At 51.1% G+C, this 20,433-nt stretch overlaps 1 protein-coding gene across 1 annotated transcript; it reads left to right on the forward strand.

Annotated features, from left to right (window-relative positions):
- The first annotated feature begins 6,113 nt into the window (after positions 1–6,113).
- Positions 6,114–9,896, forward strand: SOX8 (SRY-box transcription factor 8). Its single transcript, XM_059826465.1, has 3 exons — positions 6,114–6,556; positions 7,857–8,095; positions 9,027–9,896. The coding sequence occupies exons 1-3, from the start codon at positions 6,114–6,116 to the stop codon at positions 9,761–9,763; spliced, it is 1,419 nt and encodes a 472-aa protein (XP_059682448.1). The 3' UTR covers positions 9,764–9,896.
- The last annotated feature ends 10,537 nt before the right edge of the window (positions 9,897–20,433 follow it).

Below are 20,433 nucleotides of genomic sequence, written 5' to 3' on the forward strand. Positions count from 1 at the left end.
CAGCACCTCAACCCTGCTGTCCCTGGCACCCTAAATTACTCTGTGTTCATTCAGGTCTAGTCTTTCGCCCCTCTGGCTGCCAGGAATTGGGTTTAAATAAAACAGAGAAAGTGAATGTGCGCAGAAATAACTATTTTGTAAAGCAGCATTAACATTTGGGGACTCCTCTGAAGAAAACATACATTCAATTATGTATAATGCAGTCATACACAATCCCGCTGAGCATTCAGCTGCGTTTGCTAAATGAGAGGTGGGGATCTCGCAAAGAATTTGGGAGCTTCCTTCTACTAGTTAAGATTTTTCCAGCGGTAATATTTTTTCCATAAAAATCCCTGATCCTTCCCTGTGGAAATCTGATCTTTAACTCCAGGGTTAGCAGGATTAAGGCTGAAAAGGATTTTCAGAGGAAGAATTACCTTTTTTTTCTCCTGTATTTGTACAGCATCTTTAATGAGGGGGTGCTGATTCAGAAGAGGGATTCCTAAGCAGTACCATAGGACAAACAATTAATAATCACAGTAGTCATAATTAGTAGAATTGTGCTTCTCCGTTATTTTGAAAAGACGCCGTCCAGCCTGTGCTGTGCAGGAGGAGAGAAGAGATCTTTTGCCAGCCTCTCACCTGGTCTTTAACGTGTAATGCATACATACACGTGTGTTGTTGATCCTGCAAAAGCAAATTTTGTTTTGTTGCTGGTATGTTAGAATATTTGATCAGAAATAACACATTGACGTATCTTTTCCTTTCCACTGGTTTTGGTCTTTACGCATGCATGTTTTCTGAGACCGAAAGAGAAGATCATCCCTTTTGGGTTTGTAATTGCTTTCACCTCCAGGTCCTTGGCTGCCAGCACCGTGGTGCGCAACTTCAGGCTGGGAAAGCTGCAAGATAAAAATGCATAACAATTCACTAGCTAACTTTTTCCACTGGGATATTAAAGAATTAATAATCATAAAAGCACTTGTTAGTAAGGGCTATTTTATTTTATTTTAGCAGAAATTCCACGACGGGCCCAATGTAACATGTAAAGATTTTCATGAAGCCCTCGCTGCCTTTGACTCACACTGAAGTCAAAGCTTTCTAAAAATAAATGTCCTTTTTCCCTGGTATCTGGTGCCATGATGAAATCTAGAAAAGGGCTTAGGAATCCCATGCACCCCTCTCCACTTGCATTTCACGCAGGAGAGAGGTCAGTGGAGTCCTGCCCAGTGCAGGTGTGCAGAGTTTCTTGTATCAATGCCAGGTAAATGTTCCTGGGTTGGAAACGAGCTGCTGGGGGACACGTTCCTCCATTGTTCGCCCTGCAGCTGCCAAACTATTCCTGTCCAGAAAAAGGAGGGATGCCGGAGCTAAGCACCCCATTAACACAGTAAAAACTAATATTAAACTAATATTTAAGCCTCCCTCTTTTCCCCCCTGTTCTCAGCAGACTGCAGCAGCTGTGCAAGGGGTGCAAGTGTGCATCCACTCACGGTGGTGGGAGCCTCGAGTCCCCAGCTCTTCACAATCCACGGAAACACCTCTAATGACGGGCTTTGGATGAGGCTGCGCAATAAAAACTTGTTCTTGCTGTGGTGGGAGCACACAGTGACTTTCATGACAGCACACAGTAATTTTTCACTCCTGCTGTGCAGGTGAAAACAAGAATTTCGAGAGCACAGCTAAGCGCAGTGGCGGGAGCTGTGGAAATGCCAAGGACTAAATGCCCCAAGTGTTAATTAAAATTTGCAAAAAGGTTCTGTCCCTTTTACTCCTGAATCGTTCAGAGCAGCAAGGCTCATTTCATGTGAACAGAAGACAAATTCTGGACCTAAACTGGTCTGCAAGCAGCTGAGCCATATAAATTTAGCTTTAAAATCGCATGAGCAGGCACCAGTTGTTTGCTGGAGCCTTCACAAGCACACAGTGTAGGATTGGACCCATCACTACAGTTCATCTTGAGAGCAAAGCATCTCAGCTCTTCTGCTGCTATTTTAATCGAAATTAGTTGAAAGTTGCCACGGGTCTTTTTTTTTTTTTTTTTCTTTTCAGATATCAGGAGCTTTCCTGAAAAGGATTGAACATTGTTTCACAGCAATCTCTGAGCTGCCACTGAACTGCTGTATCCTCTGGGCAACGCATTAATCCTACAGGTGTCAGAGGCTTATGTTAACACGACGCATAGGTTACTCTTATCTGATATGGGGGTGTTTTTTCTTCCCCTGTAAGGCTCTTTCTATTTGCTCTTTGAAATTCCCATGTAAAATCTGCTTGCAGTTCAAAGGTAGCCAATTTTTGAAAAATGATAACTTTACCACTTGATCAGATTAAGCGATAGAGCCCACCTTTGGGCTGGGCCTTCACCCAGCCGGGGAAGGAGTGCAGCACGTGTGCGCGTTGCAGAGCACATCCATCGTGGGCAGTGGTTCCCACGTGCTCTCGTGCTCTGAAGATGCCTTCCCTCTCTCCCACTGGAGGCAAAATTTCTCCCCCCTAACATTAGTGGGGCTCTGACTGCTCTGAAGCCAATGCACACACACACTCATTCCTGCATAACGAATAGGTATGGCGGAGAGGCACCGGGATGGGAGGTCAAGCCACCTCCATCCCGTGGGGATTCTGAGGGTTCCCAGGTGACAAGTGACCATATGATTGAGCCAAGTATGCAGACCTTGTGTTTAGTGCCCAATCCCCAGTGACGCTGGTGTGAGCTGGCCAGGAACTTTATTGGAGACTGTGTCAGGCTTCAGAGAAAATGAAGCAATATTCCCATTGCTGACAGGCAGCCAGCGGAGCTCTGCCGTGCCCGCTCTCTGTCAGGAACAGCCAGCTCTGTTCCACCAAATCCTCTCTAAACGGACCCCGCTGGGGTGCACTCTTTAAGGCTCCGCTGGGCAACGGGAATCTCAGTTCTTCCCTCCCAGATCTGCACCCTTTTCCTGCAAATCCCGATGCCAGGGCTCACCCTGCAGCGGGCTGGGTCAAGACAGAGAAGCGTTAGGACAGGTCTAGATGACGCACCATGTGGGACCACTGCAAGACCTGCCCTGCAGCTCCATCAGTTGCCCATCCCTGTGCAAACATCGCTGGTACTTTATCATACAAAATTTGACCATGAGACCGTAACACAAACGATGCCACATGAACCCACACGTTGTCCCAGCGTAATCTCATTCCATTTCATGGATGAGTGAACTTCTCAGGAAACCAGAACTACTGAAGTTTCCCAGGTGCTCCAGCTTCCTCCTCTCCCTGTGTCATCTCAGCTTCTCGCAGCCTTGCCCAGCTCGGATCAGTCTGCGAGGCAGGGCAATGCCATTCCCTCCGCCAGCTGGGCTGAGAACTGACAGTCAGAGACATGAAATGGTTTGTGCAAGATCACAAAACCAGACGTGAAGCAGGACACATACCCTGCTCCGGGTTCCAGGCACTACCTCTTCCCTATGCCCATCTCTGGACTAAGAGGAAGCAACTACCGAAAGTTCTCCTCCTCCTTCTCCTTCTACCTGCATTAGACAAGGAGGAATTCAAGTGTGTGGGCTGGGAAATGCAATTCCCTGCCTCTGGCAGAGCTGGGGAGCCCTGAAAGGCAGCAGCATGCAAGGGGGAAGAAAACCAACGTCTCTAATTTCTGCTGTCCTGGGGGCTTCTTTTGCAGGAATTTGACTTGTAGTTGAAGGCAGGACCAGAAAATAGGGACTCTTGTTTTCATTCCTACCTCCGTGGGCTTGCCCCAAAGCTCCGAGCATCCCACAGGTCCCTTCCCAGCCTCAGCCACGCAATGAGGTTCAATTCTTCCGAGGAAGGTACTCCGCAGGAGAGGCTGTCTTTGAAAAGATGGACTAAAAATAGTGATTATTGCTTTGACTCAGCCACCTCTAAAACGGATGAAATACAATTTACCTGACTCACAGAATTTCAATAAGGTAAACTTATTAAAGAGCTATGAGAACCCAATTTATAGAAATGTATGTTAATTATATGTCACATGAAGGGAAAAATAAGTTTTGCCAAGTGCCCAACAGCAGCTCTAAGCCACTGGTCTGAAGCCCAAGGAAACAGAAACTCTTCCACAATCTCATTAAGCTTCGGATTGGGCCCTGGGAGAGAAGTTCAATTATTCCTCACTTGCAAGTTCAACACATACAGTACGCCTTGAGCCTTAAAGACAGTATTTTTTTAAAAGACACTGTGTAAAATTATATTTAAAAGAATTTCGTCCAAAGGCAACTCACTTTGTGACAAGGCAAACTGAAAGCTGAAATCTTGAGAAATTGCTAATAAGGAAATGAGAGAGTTTTTAAATAAAATTAAGTCCTGCTTTGCACTTTAACGGAATATATTCATTTTCACATAGAAGGCATACGGAGATTCAAGCACATTTAAACACTGCTACATTTAAATTCAAAATGTACGCTTTATTTCAAGGTGATTATACATCGCAGTAATTAAATGAAACGCTCTCAAAACCACCATGTTCCTGTTACTTTTTAAATGCCGGAATGCTTGAAGCACTCGCACAATTTCTAGTTTTTTTCCTGTAAATCTTGTACTTGACCCTCTTTTCCGGGGGGTAGCAGGGCTGGGGGGAAGCAGCGGATAAAACTGGAATTTCGGGAGTTGCTTTTTTTCCAGTCGCAATTAGAAGGCTGGATTCCGCGGATAATTAGAATCAAATGCTCCAAATAAATGCTGCAAAACCAGGGCTCACTTGGCGAGGGGCAGCGCTTCGGCTCGAGCAGGCAGAGCTGTTAAAAAGGGGGGTTTGCCGAGGGGCCCGGGGCGCGCAGCCCCGCACCGGGGTCTCCCGCACCCGGCGCTGACGGGGGAGATTTTGCGGGCACCGCACCCCCCCAGACCCAAAGGCTCACCCCGAGGTGCCGCATCCTTCTCCGGACGGTGCAAAGCCGCCGGTGTCGAGCGGGGCGCGGGCAGGGCAGCCCCGGCTCTGCCCTCCCGGGGAGGTTCCCCGGTGCCCCGGACCGGGGTGGGAGGAGAGGCGAGACGGGGGGACACGACTCCTTTCGGTTCTTTCCAGCAATCCGCCGCTTTTCTCCCTTATTTGCCCGTTGGAGAGAGCGGGGAGAAGCGACGCGCTCGGGGCTGCGGGGAGTGCACGGCGGCCCGGGGGCACCGGGGCTCGGCTTACCGGAGGGCTGCACCGGCAGCTCTGGCCCCGCTTGCAACTGGGACGGACCGGTGCTTCTGCCACGCACCGGCACCCGCCCCACCCACCCCCGAAGCCCCCTCGGAAAGGGGATTTAAGAAGTAACCAGCTGTCCCCAGGGCACGAACCGCCCGGTGCGTCCCGCCGGACCGGAGCCCCGGGAGGCGGCTGCTGCCGCCCCCGTCCCGGCGCCACTCCGCACCTCATCGCCGCGGCGGCCCCGTCCCGCGGGGCTTGGAAAAGGGCTCAGCAATCCGCCGCCGGGCCCCGCAGCCCCGGTTTGCCCCGCACCCGCTCCCCGGTCCCCCCGGGGTGGGGGGGGGTGTCCCGGCGCACGCTGGGGGTATAAAACACATCCCCGCCACCGAGAGGTCCCCGCCAGTACCGCGGTGCGGCGAAGCCCCGCGGACAATTCGCAGCGGTAAAATTAGGGGGGGACCCACGCACCCCGAAAGAGGGCCCCCCTCCCGCGGCCGGGCGGCGGCAACTCGCGGCGGGTCCGGTCGGCGGAGCGGCGGGAGTGCGGCGGGCGGGCAGCGCGGCCCCTCCGGCGGCGCGCCCCGCCCCTTATGTAAATGAGCGCCCCCACTCCGCCAATGGGGAGCGGCGCCGGAGGAGGGGCCGCTCGCCCTCCCCTTAAAGTCACTTGTTGCCAGGGGCCGAGTTTCGCACTGGATGTGGAGCGCGGCGGGGCCGGGCGCGGGGTGCGGAGCGGCGCGGAGCAGCGCGGAGCGGGGCGCCGGGACGGCAGCAGGACTGGTTGTGGTTGTTTTCTGTTTTTCGGGTGGTTTTTGCGCGTTTGTGTCTTTCGTTCTTCTCGACTCTTATTTTTTTTCATCTTTCCTCGTTCGTCGGGCGCCCGCGGAGGGGTGCGCGGCCCCCGCCGCTCCGCCCGGGCGCATCCTCGCCCTCGGGGCGGCTCTGCCCTTCGCCCCGTCTCCCGCACCCGCCCCTCCCGCGGCCACCAATGCTCAACATGACCGAGGAGCACGACAAAGCGCTGGAGGCTCCGTGCAGCCCCGCCGGCACCACCAGCTCCATGTCCCACGTGGACTCGGACTCCGACTCGCCGCTGTCCCCCGCCGGCTCCGAGGGGCTGGGCTGCGCCCCCGCGCCCGCCCCGCGCCCGCCCGGCGCCGCTCCGCTGGGCGCTAAGGTGGACGCGGGCGAGGTGGACGAGCGCTTCCCCGCCTGCATCCGCGACGCCGTCTCGCAGGTGCTGAAGGGCTACGACTGGAGCCTGGTGCCCATGCCCGTCCGCGGCAACGGATCGCTCAAGGCCAAGCCCCACGTCAAGCGGCCCATGAACGCCTTCATGGTGTGGGCGCAGGCCGCCCGCAGGAAGCTGGCCGACCAGTACCCGCATCTGCACAACGCCGAGCTCAGCAAGACCCTGGGCAAGCTCTGGCGGTGAGTCCCGGGCCGCGCACCCCCCCCCTTCTGCGGGGCACCGCGCCGCCCGCGGACCCCCCTCTCCGCGGGGCCGGAGCGCCGGGACCCCCGTGGGCTGCCCGGGGAGGCGACGGGGGTTTTGCCCGGGGGTGCGCGTCTGGATTCCCCCTCCCACCGCTTTTTAAAATCTTTTCTCTTTATTTATTTATCTTTTTGGCCGTCTGCACCCGCGGGGGATTCTTGAAGCGTTTCAAACTGAAGTGCAAAAATCCCCCAGAGCGTGTCCGCACGCTGGGAAGGACGCGCCGGTCCCCGCTCCGAAAAAGCCCCCGTGCCAGGGCCTGGGCACCCACGGCGGGCTCGGCCGGGGCGCTGCCGGTGGGTGCTGCCCCAGCGCCGTGTCACGCGTGGATTTGCCCTGCTCCATCATGAGATGTGCAGCCCGGGCCCTTTCCTCCCCTGGCCGGGGTTGCCCGTGTCCTTGTCCCCAGGAGACTGAGACTTTTTAAAATTGCTTCTTTCACAGTGGCTTTTTCTGAAAGTTTTTTCCTTGGCTTGCTGCTTAACAAGCTATAAACCCAAACAAGCCAATTCTTAGGAGTTATTTTAATCTGCTTTCTAATTTCCCTTCTTTTCTGCGTGCTTGCATGCTCAGCGCTGCCCACTGATGCAAACTTTTTTCTTTTTTTGCTGGGCAGCATCCGAGTGCGCTCCGCTTTCCAGGGCTCTGCAACGAGCCACGTTTTACCGCGTGGTATATTCGGTCGTGTCTGCCTGTCCCAAACTTGCATCTTTCCTGCCTGCTCGGGCCAGCGATGCTCCCGCTGCTGTTAGAGACTCTCCAAGAGTTTGCAAAGAGAGGTCCGGGCGGGGGAGAGTTTTGAAAGAAATAATCCCATTGCTGTTGCCTTCGTGGTTTCTTTGTAAGCACTAAAGCAAGCTGGAAATGCGCAGCGTTGTTTGTCACGGTGATGGGGTGGCATTTGTAGGACAAACATGGGAATAATATTTGGCAAAGGCTTTTAAAATGGGGCAGGGGGATTTTGTTTTGTCCGGTTATCGGTATCCGTAGCAGTTGGTGTCTTTTGCGCCTCTGTAGTTGGTATTTTATTACATTTTTGCAACGTAGTTTAGCTCTCTTTTGCCACGGCAAATTCATTTTGTAATTGACTTGCTGGTGGCTCAAATCAGTGTATGGGAAGTGAGGATGTGTGAGTCTGAAAATAGGCAGAAAACTTCTAAGGAAAAGGCATTAATTTTGGATTATTTTTCTTTCCCTCCTCCTTATTTTTTAAAAAATAAATCCATCCCAAAACAGTTTGTTAAGTGAAAATGAGAAACGTCCCTTTGTGGAAGAAGCTGAGCGGCTCAGGGTCCAGCACAAAAAGGATCACCCGGATTATAAATACCAGCCGCGGAGGAGGAAAAGCGTAAAAGCCGGGCAGAGCGACTCCGACTCCGGAGCCGAGCTCAGCCACCACGCGGGCACACAGATCTACAAAGCGGACGGCGGGCTGGGAGGCATGGCCGATTCCCACCATCACGGCGATCACACAGGTAAAGGACCCCCACGGGCTCCAAAAAAAAAATCTGTGGGTCCTGGGTGTGTTGCTTTGGGACACGAACCCACTGGCGGGCACAGGCTCATCTGCCCCTCCGGATGAATATCGGTGGGATTGTAACCATCCAAAAGCAGGAGTTGTTGCCCCGACAGCTGTGGTTTTGCACCAGGTTATGAACATGGCCAGTTTTCTTTAGTAAATGCTTACAGAGCCGGCTGTGCGGTAGGAAATCCTCAAAGCACGGGGACCCTAGTTTCCTAGCTGGCCTGGGAGTGGGAGGAATTAATTGCGAGCTAATAAGGGTTAATAATCCGTTCACCATGCGAAGGGTGCCTGGGGGAATGGGTCCTGGAGATGCGGCTTCCCCCCGAAGCTCCCTGCTTCTCAGCGGCGCTGCAAATTGGCACAGGGCGCGTGTTGACAGATTCCAGGAGGATTGCGAACGTCCTGCAGCTTCAGACGCGTCTGCGCTCTCGCCCAGCCTGGCTGGGGATCCCGGCCGCTCTGCCGGGACGGCTTGCCTGCCTCTGGGAGAGCCGGGCTGGCTTCAGGCTGCCAGCGGGGAGAAGCTGAGCGGGTCCCTCCGAACCCGCCCCCTGGTTCTGCTTCCCAGGCGAGGAGGGGTTTGTGCAGTCAGGGGTGTCCCGCCATTCCCAGAGTGACTCTGATGGGCACAGCGTGCTCCCTGGCTTCTCCTCCCCAATGTGAACCATCACCCATGCAGTGGTTTACCCCAGCCAAGGACATGCCCCTGGCATGGTTGCAGGGGGACATCAGCTACCTCCAATATGGGGCTGTAGATTTAGATCCCCCCTTCCCCTCTTGCAATAAGAAGGGGGAGAAATGTGCGGTTTTTAATCCTTCTTGAATGAGTCTGTTGTTTTGTGGGTGCTCTTGTTAAAGCCTCACTGTCCCTTTGTCCCCAGGCCAGACCCATGGGCCACCCACCCCACCCACCACCCCCAAAACCGACCTCCACCACGGCAGCAAGCAGGAGCTGAAGCACGAGGGCCGCCGCCTCGTGGAGAGCGGCCGCCAGAACATCGACTTCAGTAACGTGGACATCTCGGAGCTGAGCAGCGAGGTCATCAACAACATGGAGACCTTCGACGTGCACGAGTTCGACCAGTACCTGCCGCTCAACGGCCATGCCGCCATGCCGGCCGACCACGGCCCCAACGCTGCCGCTGGCTCCTACGGCGCGTCCTACTCCCACTCAGCCGCGGGCACCGGCGGGACCAACCAGGTCTGGACTCACAAAAGCCCGGCCTCGGCGTCGCCGTCGTCTGCTGACTCGGGCCAGCAAAGGCCGCACATCAAAACGGAGCAGCTGAGCCCCAGCCACTACAGCGACCAGTCCCATGGCTCCCCCGCGCACTCCGACTACGGCTCCTACAGCGCCCAGGCTTGTGCCACCACCGCCTCCACCGCCACGGCCGCCGCCTCCTTCTCCAGCTCCCAGTGCGACTACACGGACCTCCAGAGCTCCAACTACTACAACCCCTACCCCGGCTACCCCTCCAGCATTTACCAGTATCCCTATTTCCACTCCTCCCGCCGTCCCTACGCGACGCCCATCCTCAACGGCTTGTCCATCCCGCCAGCCCACAGCCCCACTGCTAACTGGGACCAGCCGGTCTATACGACCCTGACGAGGCCTTAAAGGCTGCGCGGAGCCCCCGAGGGCTTCCCCGACGTATGCACTAATGAAGGAATGAAGACGAAGAGCGTGGAGTGCCGTGATAGTTTCCGAAGTGCCTCCTGAGCCACTGGGAACTCTGCTCGTTGTGACTGGATGTCCCCTTGCTTCAAAACTCTCCAAAAGGACAGAGCTCTATTTTTCTTTAATACAATTAAAAAAAATTTAAAAAGAATTAAAAAAAAAAAAAAAAAAGGACCGGCGATTCCTTTTGAATAAATGAAGGACAAAACCATTCGACTCCTCTGTGAGGACTGAACTGAACTTACTCGTCGTGGAAGTTGACAAGTGCAAAAGTGGAGCAGGGGGGTGGGAGGGGGGGAAAAGAAAAGAAAAAAAAGGAAAAAAAAAAAAAAAAAGCTGTTTGAGACTTTAAGGGTCTATTGCAATGTGAGGAACGGACCAACCTTGAGGGCAAGAACTCACTCGGACCAACGCGGATGAAACCCGAAAACCCGGCTATTCCGTGGAACAATCTCGTGGGAACAAACGAGTCTGGTGGGACCAACCAATTAATTGTCTGAAGTGTTTGTTTTTTTTAGTCAAGAGTTCTTCTAAGCAAGGTTTGGCTGTAATTAACATTTTGTTTTGTTTTTGGAAGCTTAAAGTGTTTTGTTTTTCTTTTTTTTAAATCTGTTAAATATGTATTTATGTTCTGTATTATTTTGTCTTTTAATTAATGAAGTAATTTTGTGCAAAAAGTAGAATTTTAAAAGATTTTAAAGATGGGGTGGGGAGGGAGCATAAAAATAGTGGAGATGATACAATAAAATGGTGTTATGAGTCTATAGATTTTCGTTGGTTTTTGGGTTTTTTTCGTTTTGAACCGCTGCAGCAGTCGTGTTTGAGAGAGGGACTGAATGAATCTGCCCATCGCAGACCTGGTCACCAGCAGGAAACTCAAACAGGAATGTAAAATAACGAGGGGGGGGAGTTACTAATTAAATTGGGAGGCTAAAACGATGGCAAAAAGCGGCAGGCTTTCGGGCGTTAAAATTGGATTTTGAGGCATTGCAGAGTCTTAGTACACTTTCAGAACCAGGACTACTTTATAGGAAGATGTAATTTAATGAGAAATTATCAACTTCGGATTTAATTTTGGCTTCTAGGGACCAGATATCATCCATCAAGCTGTGAAACTAAAATCTTCTCCACTAAAAAAATGGTTAGGTACTTAGTTTTAGACTAATATTTCATTGATATATTTCTACTTCTTCCATTGTATGCTGAGCATATAATAACCATCTATTTTATGGTAACTTGTGCCTTTAAAAACTTTGTAAATCTAAAAACACATTTCAGAGGTTATCATCTTTTTACCTTTTCTACTTTTCCTACTCTTTTTCTAAAAATATTTTTTGCATATTTCCTTTGGGGGACGTGGGGGTGGGACAAAATACAGAAAACTCATTTTTATGCAATCTATTTTTCTGTGTAAAGTTTGAAAGACTTTGGCTGTTACTTATCTGTTCTCTTCACTAGCTTCTGACTAAGCAATGCTAACTTTTGTACAGATCGATTTGATAAAATTAAAAATTGCTTTTTATCAAGTACGTGTTACGTTTTCTTTCGCTTGAGCCTATTTCTGTGCTGCGAAGAAACGCCGAGAACAGCTTAGAGAGACAGGATATTCGGAATAGTGGAATAAAATACTTCGACCAAGGTTTTCTCTTCTCCTAATGTCTTGTTGGTTTGGTTTTTTTTTCCTTGCTCCCTTTCCCTGTAGTTAAACAGTGTCTTACTATGAGATTTATTTTTTTAATTTATTTTATTTTTTTTTTTACTTCCTCGAAGTATATTTCCACGCCCATAATCCCAAGGATTTCACAGGATTTCATTGAGACTGCTCACATGAGTAAGGGTTTGCAAGGTCAGGCTGCATGGTTTTAGCCCCAGTTCATCTTGTTCTGTACAGCACGTAGGAATTTTACAGTAACAAATTCTGTTTTCTGGTTGGCGAGCCCTTGTTAATACCTCTTAATTATGATAGCGACAAAATTATATGTTGCATGTAGTGGTTTTTTTTTTTTAAATACAATCATTAAAATAGTTACATTTGTGACTTCTTTTTTTTTTTTTTGCTTATATAAACTCACTTGTGGTTTGGTTTCACCAGTTGAGACAAACCAGTGCAAGATTTTTCAGGCTGGGCACTAACTGGGAGGAAAGACTTGGGATTAGGGAAATTCAGCCGCCCCTGCCTGAGCAACGCGCCCAGGCCTCGGCGGCGGCGCAGCATTGTGGAAAAATATTTTAACACGGGGAAAATAAATGTGATGACAATTAATGACGCTCAAGAACATTAAGAAAGTCTGAACAACAGACTCCCAACGCAAATTTGCTGTTCGCAGTATCTGCCAGAGCTATCTTGCCAGAATGTCTGTAACTGGACACCATTTTCTCTGTGCTCATTTACAAAACCGCTGGCAAAATGACTTTATTACGCTATAAGCCAAAGCTGCAGAATAACTTTCAGAGGAGGCTTGCTTTCCTCCTTTCTCTTCCCTCCAGTTACAATGCAAGTTTCAAGTCTGAGCCTAACTCGTGCTCGAAAAATAGATGCATTTTGGCTTTGCCTCTTCTGCGTGTTGCGGTAGGGCTTCCTCTCCAAAGTCACGCGTTTTGGGGGGAAAAAGAAGAAAAAAGGTGAGATGGGAATCTAAGTGCTTATCTTTACTTTCTTGATGTTTAATAGCAAAGCTTACAGAGACGTCACTGGTACCTGGATAAATCTTTAAAACAGAGTTAAAATATCTCTATGTGATAGTATTGTGAATCACCCAAAATACTGAAATTAAAAATTGCACCGAAGCATCTCTGGCTCACGGGAGAGCACAGTGGGGGTCCGTCGCCGGCTTGGGGAACATTACCAAGCTCTTCCCTCTCTCCTTTTTCTTCTCCCCGTGTATTGTACCAGCCCTGGCTTCCCAGCACGGGGTGACATCCAGCGAGTGCCAGGTCCTTGGCATGGCCAGGAGCTGCAGCGTGGCTGTGCGGAGACGTGCTCTGCTCCCGCGGGAGCCCTGGGCGGCCGTGGGGCCCCCGGACCAGCGGCCGCTGCACCAAGGAAACTCACGTCCAAAATACGCAGTTTTCAAATCCATTCGCTTTTGGCCATGCTTACTTGCCGCTTGTTTTTGCTTTCTGTAAGCTTTGCAAAATCAGGTTAGCTGTTACTAGTATCTGCAGGAAGGAAATGCTATAGCTCTATACCGTTCAGTAGGTGCAAGCGGTACTGTGAGCCTTGGAGACCCCTCTGCAGCTCCTGGCAGCAGCTCCTGTTTGAACAGCTAATGCTGAATAGTGACATTCGACTTCTTTTTATCGCCCCCAGAGCAGGGGATACTCACCGCACGTTTGCTGGTGAGTAAAATTCAAAGACGTTACAAAATGGATGTTCAAGAAGCTGATAGGCAGGTACAGTTCGCTGGCCTGAATAATCCCGGTGACTCAGGATTTAGGGCATGCTGGAAGTTTCTAAGAGCACCAGAAGTTCATTCCCCACCTCTAGATTTATACTTCAACAGACGAGTCTCCCATTTCATTTCCCTAGGAGAAAACAGCCGATGGGAGCACAGCTTATATTCGGAGAAGAGCGTTTTGCCTTGAAATTAATGCTGTTTGTATAAATGCCTTTTCGTGCGTTGTCCTTTTCTTCCATTTTATGCATAGATACCGTCTACAGAAAGAAAGAGAAGTGAATTTCCATGAGCCAAGCGTCCTCCTGGCGTGAATGGCAGCATTGTGTGTCCCCAGCTCGGCTCTGATGGCTCTTGTGTTGGCGTGAATCTGGAATGTCTCTGCAGAAGTCAATGAGATCAGGTGAAACCAAGACCGGCTTTTGACCCCTGGCTGTCAACAAAAAAGGGTTCTCAAGATAATTGCAGGAATACACAAGCGATAAAAGTTCCTCTTTTTTATTTTTGGTGCAGAGAATAATGACTGTTGCTATTTATCTGAATTGCTCAGAAGGTGCTGTTCAGTAAGAAAGAGGAAATTCGTTTTATAGACCATATCCACATTCCTTCTGCATGGTGGAAAAAGTCCCTTCCCATCCTCCTTATTATAATTTTTACTGAAGTGGTATTAACTTTTGTTACACATTTTTTACAGTTGGGTATTAGCTTTATGGCAAAGAAATTCTGAAATGGCATTTCTATGACAGCATTTGGCTTTAATAAACTCCCGCATGGGTATATCCCTGCTCCCTGCCTACGGATTGACCTCCTCGGGATGTCTGGCTTTTCCAGCTGGGCTCGCTGGAGCCAACCGGCAGCTCTGCTTTGCTGCGAGAGGTGGGGCCACGAGAGTGGGGGTACGGGACAGCCTCCGTCCCTTCCCACGCAGGACCACTTCCCGCGGGATCCCCGGGGATCTGAACGCAGGGGTTTGGCCATCCTCACGTGCTGCTCCTGGAAGCGGCTGCCTGTCCTGGCCCGGCATCTCCAGCCTAACGCTCGCTGAGACGAGAAGAGGTGTGCGGCCGCCCCCTCCCTCTGCCACGTTTATCCTCCCATGGCCAAGGCCGGGTGCTCGCAGCCCCTGGCTGCACATCATTGCCTGTGATCTGGAGGCAAAAAAAAATTAAATAGAAAATAAAAATAACTAGACACATGAGTGCTGTTCGGAATATGTGGTGTTTAAGTGCCAGGAGGGCAGGAAAAGACGTTTTCAGGTGAGCAGGCAGATGCTGCGGCCGGTGACTCGAGTAGGGCAGAGCTACACTGCTGTGCAAAGCCGGAGAGATTTTGGGAGCGGGAGCAGTGGCGTGTGAGCCCTTGGGAAGGCTCGGTGGCCACGTGAGCTGCTGGGACAGGGCTGGGCGAGCCAAGGAGGTGCCGCAGTGACCACAGCGTGGCACAGTGCTGGCTCCCGGGGAGCCTGGATGGACCCAGCCCTCGGGGAAGGCTTTAAGGAGACTCCAATGTTGTCCTATTTTCAGTCTTCCAGAGCATGAGGTTGGGTCCAACTGATTTAAGGTTCTTTTACATCTAAAGGCAAAGTCCTGAGCATGAATTCAGCAGCAGAAGGGCTCCAGACTCCCTTTCTGGGGGGTGGGAGGGAGAACGGGCAGTTTCACATCAACTCCAGACCGCTCCGTGAGCGATGCACGGAGGAGCCCCAGCTCCCAAGAGAGACAATGCCCTGTACCACCACCGCCCCGCTCTTCCTCGGGGAACCTGCAGAGGCTCCACAAGGTTTTTTGGGGGGTTCATCACATGGCACCCTAATTAAGGAAGGGAGGGGAGCTGCACAGGACCGTGGGAGCCGGGGAGACCTGGTCCAGCCCTGGTCCCGTCTCCTCCACCACCGCCCAGCTGAGCCGGGGTGGTGTCATTTTAAGTTCACTTTATATGTGTTATACTCACTCAGGAATTAAGGATGGCACCAAGTGGCAAAGGATGAGGCTTGGGGAGGGGAAGCCATTTCCCAAATGAGTCAGCAGGAGCTAAAAATACGCCCCCGGAGCCCAAACGACGGAAAATGGTGCCTACTACAAATTGCTTCGTTCTTTTACCATCCTGCAGCCCCAGCCCGCGCTGGAGCTGCAGCGGTTGCGGGGCCATCCCTGCTGGCGCAGTGCGATGTGATGCAATTCAGGGGCTGCTCCCGGACAGCGAGCGTGGCTTTTTGGGGAACGACAGCCCAGGCAGCTCGTGGTGGGTCTCGGGCCATGGGGTTTGTGTCGCAGAGTATTTGCAGAGAAGTAGCGGGGTAGTGGCCGGAGCGGTGGCTTGGTTTTGTGGCTTAGGTGGAAAGTGAGTTTATTTTTTTTGCAGAACCTTCCTGCACCAGGAGGGAAACGGCAGGCACCGTCTTGCCATAAAACCATGCCGTCCGTGCTGGAAAAAGCAGCTTTAACAGGGCTCAGAGTACAAACCTCCCCCCGGCTTCTGCTGCAGCCTGCCAGCAACGCTGCCCGCCGGAGAGCCACCGCCGTGGGACGGGAGTCACCGGTGGGGTGGCCGTTGCCACCAGCCCGGGGGGTCTTGCTCAGAAATGGTTTAGCACTTGGAAAAACACGGTGGGTACTGCCGAAAGTGGGGCTCTGCCCTCCCCGCGCCTGCAAGAGCCGCCGGCGTTCCTGCTGACCCCTATTAAGCCGCTCCCATATGGCCGCGGAGCTCAGCCATGCACGGTGTGTCACTGGCTTAACCGGAGTGTTGGTTTTGACCTGATTTAGTGAAGCCTGTGCAAAAAAAAAAAAAAAGCCAGTTGGACACACTTATTCAGGTTTAAAAGCTGTCTTCTTTCAGTTTATCTTAAACCAATTAGGAATGAAAAACAAGCCACTCTTAATCCAAAATAAGAGGGCGTCCCTCCCTGCCTCCGCCACCCGCTCCCGGGGCTGTGTTGGTTTAGGGAAAGCGATGCAAAGCTGCCGGCGCGGGTCGGAAAGCGCTGCCTGGGCAGCGGCAATGGCACCCGCACACCCGTCCCGCCGCGGCTCCGCAGCCCGGCCGCTCTCGCAGCCGCGCTGGCATCGGCTCCTGCTCCCCGTATTTGTTTGTGGATGTGTGCGCAGGCAATATTGTGACTGTCAGAGACGTGATATTAAAACATTTACCCAAAATACCTCTGCCTGCCTTTCTCCTCCCCTCGCTCGTCCCCCTCCTCCTCCTCTTTTCTTTTTTTTGGGGGGGTGTGTGTCTAAATTCCCAGTGTAGTGATGGAGGTCTTCACCCAGGAAAGGGTTAAGCGTTTTGAAAGGTCTTGTTTGAGGTAGAGTGAATTTTAACCACCACACACATAACGAATGCGAAACAGCCTGAATTGCTGGTGAGGAGCCAAGAGCACAAGAGAGGAGCTGCTGAATTTTAATGATTCATTATTGCATGGAAGGCCTTTGTCTTCCTTTATCCGGTGCACAATAAAAGAATTAATTGGACAGAAAATGGCAGGGCAAAGAACTGACAAGTCATTAAGGGGCTCTGAATGGCTGATTAGGTGCACATTGGGGGTGGAATTTCAACTGCACTGTTTCAGCAAGGGCTCCGGAATAATAATGGCATGGCACAGTTTATATTTTGTATGCAGTACCAGAAAGGCCTTTATGTCGGCATTGTGGTGCTATTTATTATGCTGTCTATTTAGCCATTGTTGGCATTGTGTTTGCAATAAGAATGCACAAACAAAGTTGGGATTTTTTTTCTTTCTTAACTTCGCGAAGGCAAAATAATTGGGAATCAGAATCTTGCTCCGCAGCTAGTTATATTAATTTTTGTGTCTGTGTCCAGAAACGGCAGTAAATATTTAGACTTGCGAGAAGTAGCTTCATTTAGAAAAAAGGAAAAGAACTAATAAACTTCTCCCACTTCCCCCCGCTCCCAAAGAGCCGCTGTTCGGGGAAGCCTCGTGCAGCTGGTGGAGCCCCTGCGAGCGACGGGGCGCTGACCACTTCCACACCCCGACGCCGGGAGGATGCAGCTCAAGGAAAAGCAGCCAACTGGAATTATTGGTAGCTAGGAAGTTCATTGAACATCTCGCACACGGATCCTTTGAGGCGGCTTCTGCCAAAGTTTCCTTGTTGTTGTTGATGTTAAGCAGTTGCCTGCGAGTTATAATAAAAACCACACACACAGAAGGGAAAGAAAGAGTAAAAAAAAATTCCCAGCACGTTGGGTAGGTGTGATTTTGATGAGGAATGCGCTTTTTTTTTTTTTAAGGGGATAACAAATAGGAATAGCAGTTTACTGTCAGTCTGTACACAGCTGGTTGCAAGTTTCAGGGGAAAAAAGGGAAACTTTGATGAAGACACAGCTTTTTTTTTTTCCCCTGCCAGTGATTCATTACAGCCTGATGAAAATCGAAAGCTGTCACCTTCACGTAACCTAGAGATTTTCACATGATAAAGATTACATTTTAAATTTTGCTCAAAAGCTCACAGAGGATAACTCCATTTCTGACAACCTCCTTCCTGGCCTCAGGATGCCTCCTGGCCTCGCTGCTCTTTGATAACCAAGCGCCCAGACAACCTCTGCCTCCCAAATCACAGCGAAGGCCCCTCCGCCTGCCCAGGTCCCGGGGAGCTGCGCTCCTGCGTGTCGCTGCCAGCCGAGGGGCTGCGCGGTGCCACGGATGAACCCCATCTTTCCAAGGAATAGAGGAGGAAAAGCCGCGGAGCGCTGATGCACCTTGTCCAGCTGCCCCTGCAGCCTGCCTGAAATCTCCTGCTGACTTCTGGGGGAGCTGGGATGGACTGGGATGGACTGGGATGGAGTGGTCCTGGCTCACATGGGCAGCACGGAGTTGCCAGGTCTGCCTCTGCATCCCGAGCCATACCCCATCCTGGTCAAATCACAGAATCACTAAGGTTGGAGAAGACCTGTAAGATCATCAAGTCCAACCATCAACCAACAACTCCATGCCCACTAAACCATGTCCCACAGTGCCACATCCACATATTCCTTGAACACCTCCAGTGATGGTGACTCCACCACCTCCCTGGGCAGCCTCTGCCAGTGCTTCACCACTCTCTCTGCAAAGAAATTTTTCCTAATATCCAGCCTGAACCTCCCCTGGCACAACTTGAGGCCATTTCCTCTTGTCCTATCACCCCTCCCGCCCCGGGAACCCAGGTCGGGTTGATTTTAGCACCCCGTGCATCGCCGCTGCCCCGCTGGGACGAGCTCACATATGCACATCCTTCAGAAAATGACCTCTCCGGTCCCGGCTGAAGGAAAGAGCGGGGAGAGTTTGGTTTTCTCCTCTGCTGCGGTCTTTGGTCCCTGGTTTTCCTGTCTGGGCGGGCTGGGGGCATAGCGAGTCTCATCCCCCCCGTGACGTGGGGCAGAACGGGCCCCAGGCGCTGGGGAGAAGGAGAAGGGACCCCTCCACCGGTGACACCGAGGTGGCTCCACAAAGCCCATTGCAGAGGGAGGCTGCAGAGAGAAAGCAGGCTCCGCAGACTCCCGTTTACAACAAATGTCCCCAAAACAGCAGCCCAAATTGATGTACCACCCCCCCCCATCCCGCGCCTCCGCTCAGAGCCTGGTCCTTTCTCACGCGTCTCTCTTTTTTTTTTTTCTGGGTAAGATGGGCTAATAATGGGTTAACAATATATATATATATATATATAAAAATTTGAAAACGTGAGAGGGGATTTGGGTGTCAGGGAGATGGATGAGCTGCAATCTGAAACTTTTTAGGTAAGAATAAGTGAAAAGGAAAATGGGGTTATTACAAAAAATGCCATTCTCAGTAGAATACAGCCCTTCTGTAATAATATTTTAAGAGGTAGTTAGTGGCAGTCTTCATTCGGGAAAGTAAAGGCATGCGTGTCAAACAAAAATAAAATAAAATAATAAAAAAAAAGAGGTGGGAAGGTAGCTGGTTCGACTGGAAATTGTAATGTTCCTCTTGAGACTTCAGCTTCTTAACACTGTGAAAGGAGAAAAAAAAATATACTGCCATTTGCGCTCCTCCATTCGCACTGCAGCTGGGAGGGAGGCAAAGGGGAAAGCTGTTATTAGCGACGAGGGGTACATCGGCCGGGGAGCGCCGGTGCCTGCCGAGCCGGGGCATGCCACCACCACTTGCTCTGCCGCCGAAGATGACTCTCGCTGCAATCGTCCTGGCGTCTTGGCCCTGGAGCTGAGCTGTGAGTCACCCCATTCGAGACCAGCGAGTCACCTCTTCCTGCAAACACCCCCTTTTCCTAACAGGGAGGATTTAATGCAACCCCCCATGAGAGCTTCTGCAGGTGGGCAGCAATTTCCCAGGCTGTCGAGGTCCCCAGCGCTTGCTCCCGTCCCTCTGAAGCTCTCGCTGCTCCGGGGCCACCTGAACCCCCGAAGGTCTGTTGGCTTCGAGAGCCTCTCCTGGTCACCAGATGGAGATGGGGATAAAGCTGGACCCAAACGGACAAATTCAGGCAGGAATCCAGATATTCTCAACATTTGGGAGAAATCAGATCTGTGGAGGAGGAGCTTGGAGCGACGTCTATCAGAACGAAGTCAGGTGAGAGCTTCAGAGCCAGATTCCGACCATCCCTTAAGAGCTGTGTGTTCAAGCCCTGCAATAGTTGGCTGAAATCCACGCCTGGTGATGGGATACAGAGAAGTTAAAAACATCTCTAAAACATTTAACAAAATTCCCAGATGGAAACAAGTTTATTTTTTTAATGAAAATAACTTAACAAAACATCCGAGTAGTAAATGTTTGTGTTCTATTTCTGGGAATGCAGGAAAGATCCTCTGAAACCCCTCAGAAAAAAGAAATGCTGAAACAATCAGCCCCAAACTACATAGATATTCAGATCTGCTCAGAAGAAAGAGGGAAGGTGGAAACATCTGCACTGGAAGAGAGCAAAGGCCCATCTCAGGAGTATCCTGCAAAGGCACATGTAGGTTTGCCATGCAGGAGCAACCAAAAAACCCCTCAAACTGGGGAAACAAACAGGGCTTGTATAAAATAGCCCTTCTCCTGGTCTCCGCCAGCCTCTGGCAATCAGCAATTGCTGTGAGACACTTGCGTTGCCTCAATGCTATGCCTAGAAGTTGCATATTTTCCATGAATTTGTCTAACCCTCCTTTGAACCCAGCTCTGCTCATGGCCTCTGCCTGTGGCAGAGTTCTGCGGCTGAACCGTTTGCTCTGAAAAAAACCAAGAAGTCTTTCTTTTTATCTAATTTC

The sequence above is a fragment of the Gavia stellata genome, chromosome 18 (genome assembly GCF_030936135.1).
Source record: "Gavia stellata isolate bGavSte3 chromosome 18, bGavSte3.hap2, whole genome shotgun sequence".
NCBI lineage: Eukaryota > Metazoa > Chordata > Aves > Gaviiformes > Gaviidae > Gavia > Gavia stellata.

What these genes read in the sequence shown, in the direction of transcription:
- SOX8 (XM_059826465.1), top strand. Translation starts at nt 6,114, where the DNA reads ATGCTCAACATGACCGAGGAGCACGACAAAGCGCTGGAGGCTCCGTGC. An exon ending in ACCCTGGGCAAGCTCTGGCG is followed by an intron (nt 6,557 to 7,856) that starts GTGAGTCCCGGG and finishes ATCCCAAAACAG; the next exon opens with TTTGTTAAGTGAAAATGAGA. An exon ending in CCATCACGGCGATCACACAG is followed by an intron (nt 8,096 to 9,026) that starts GTAAAGGACCCC and finishes CTTTGTCCCCAG; the next exon opens with GCCAGACCCATGGGCCACCC.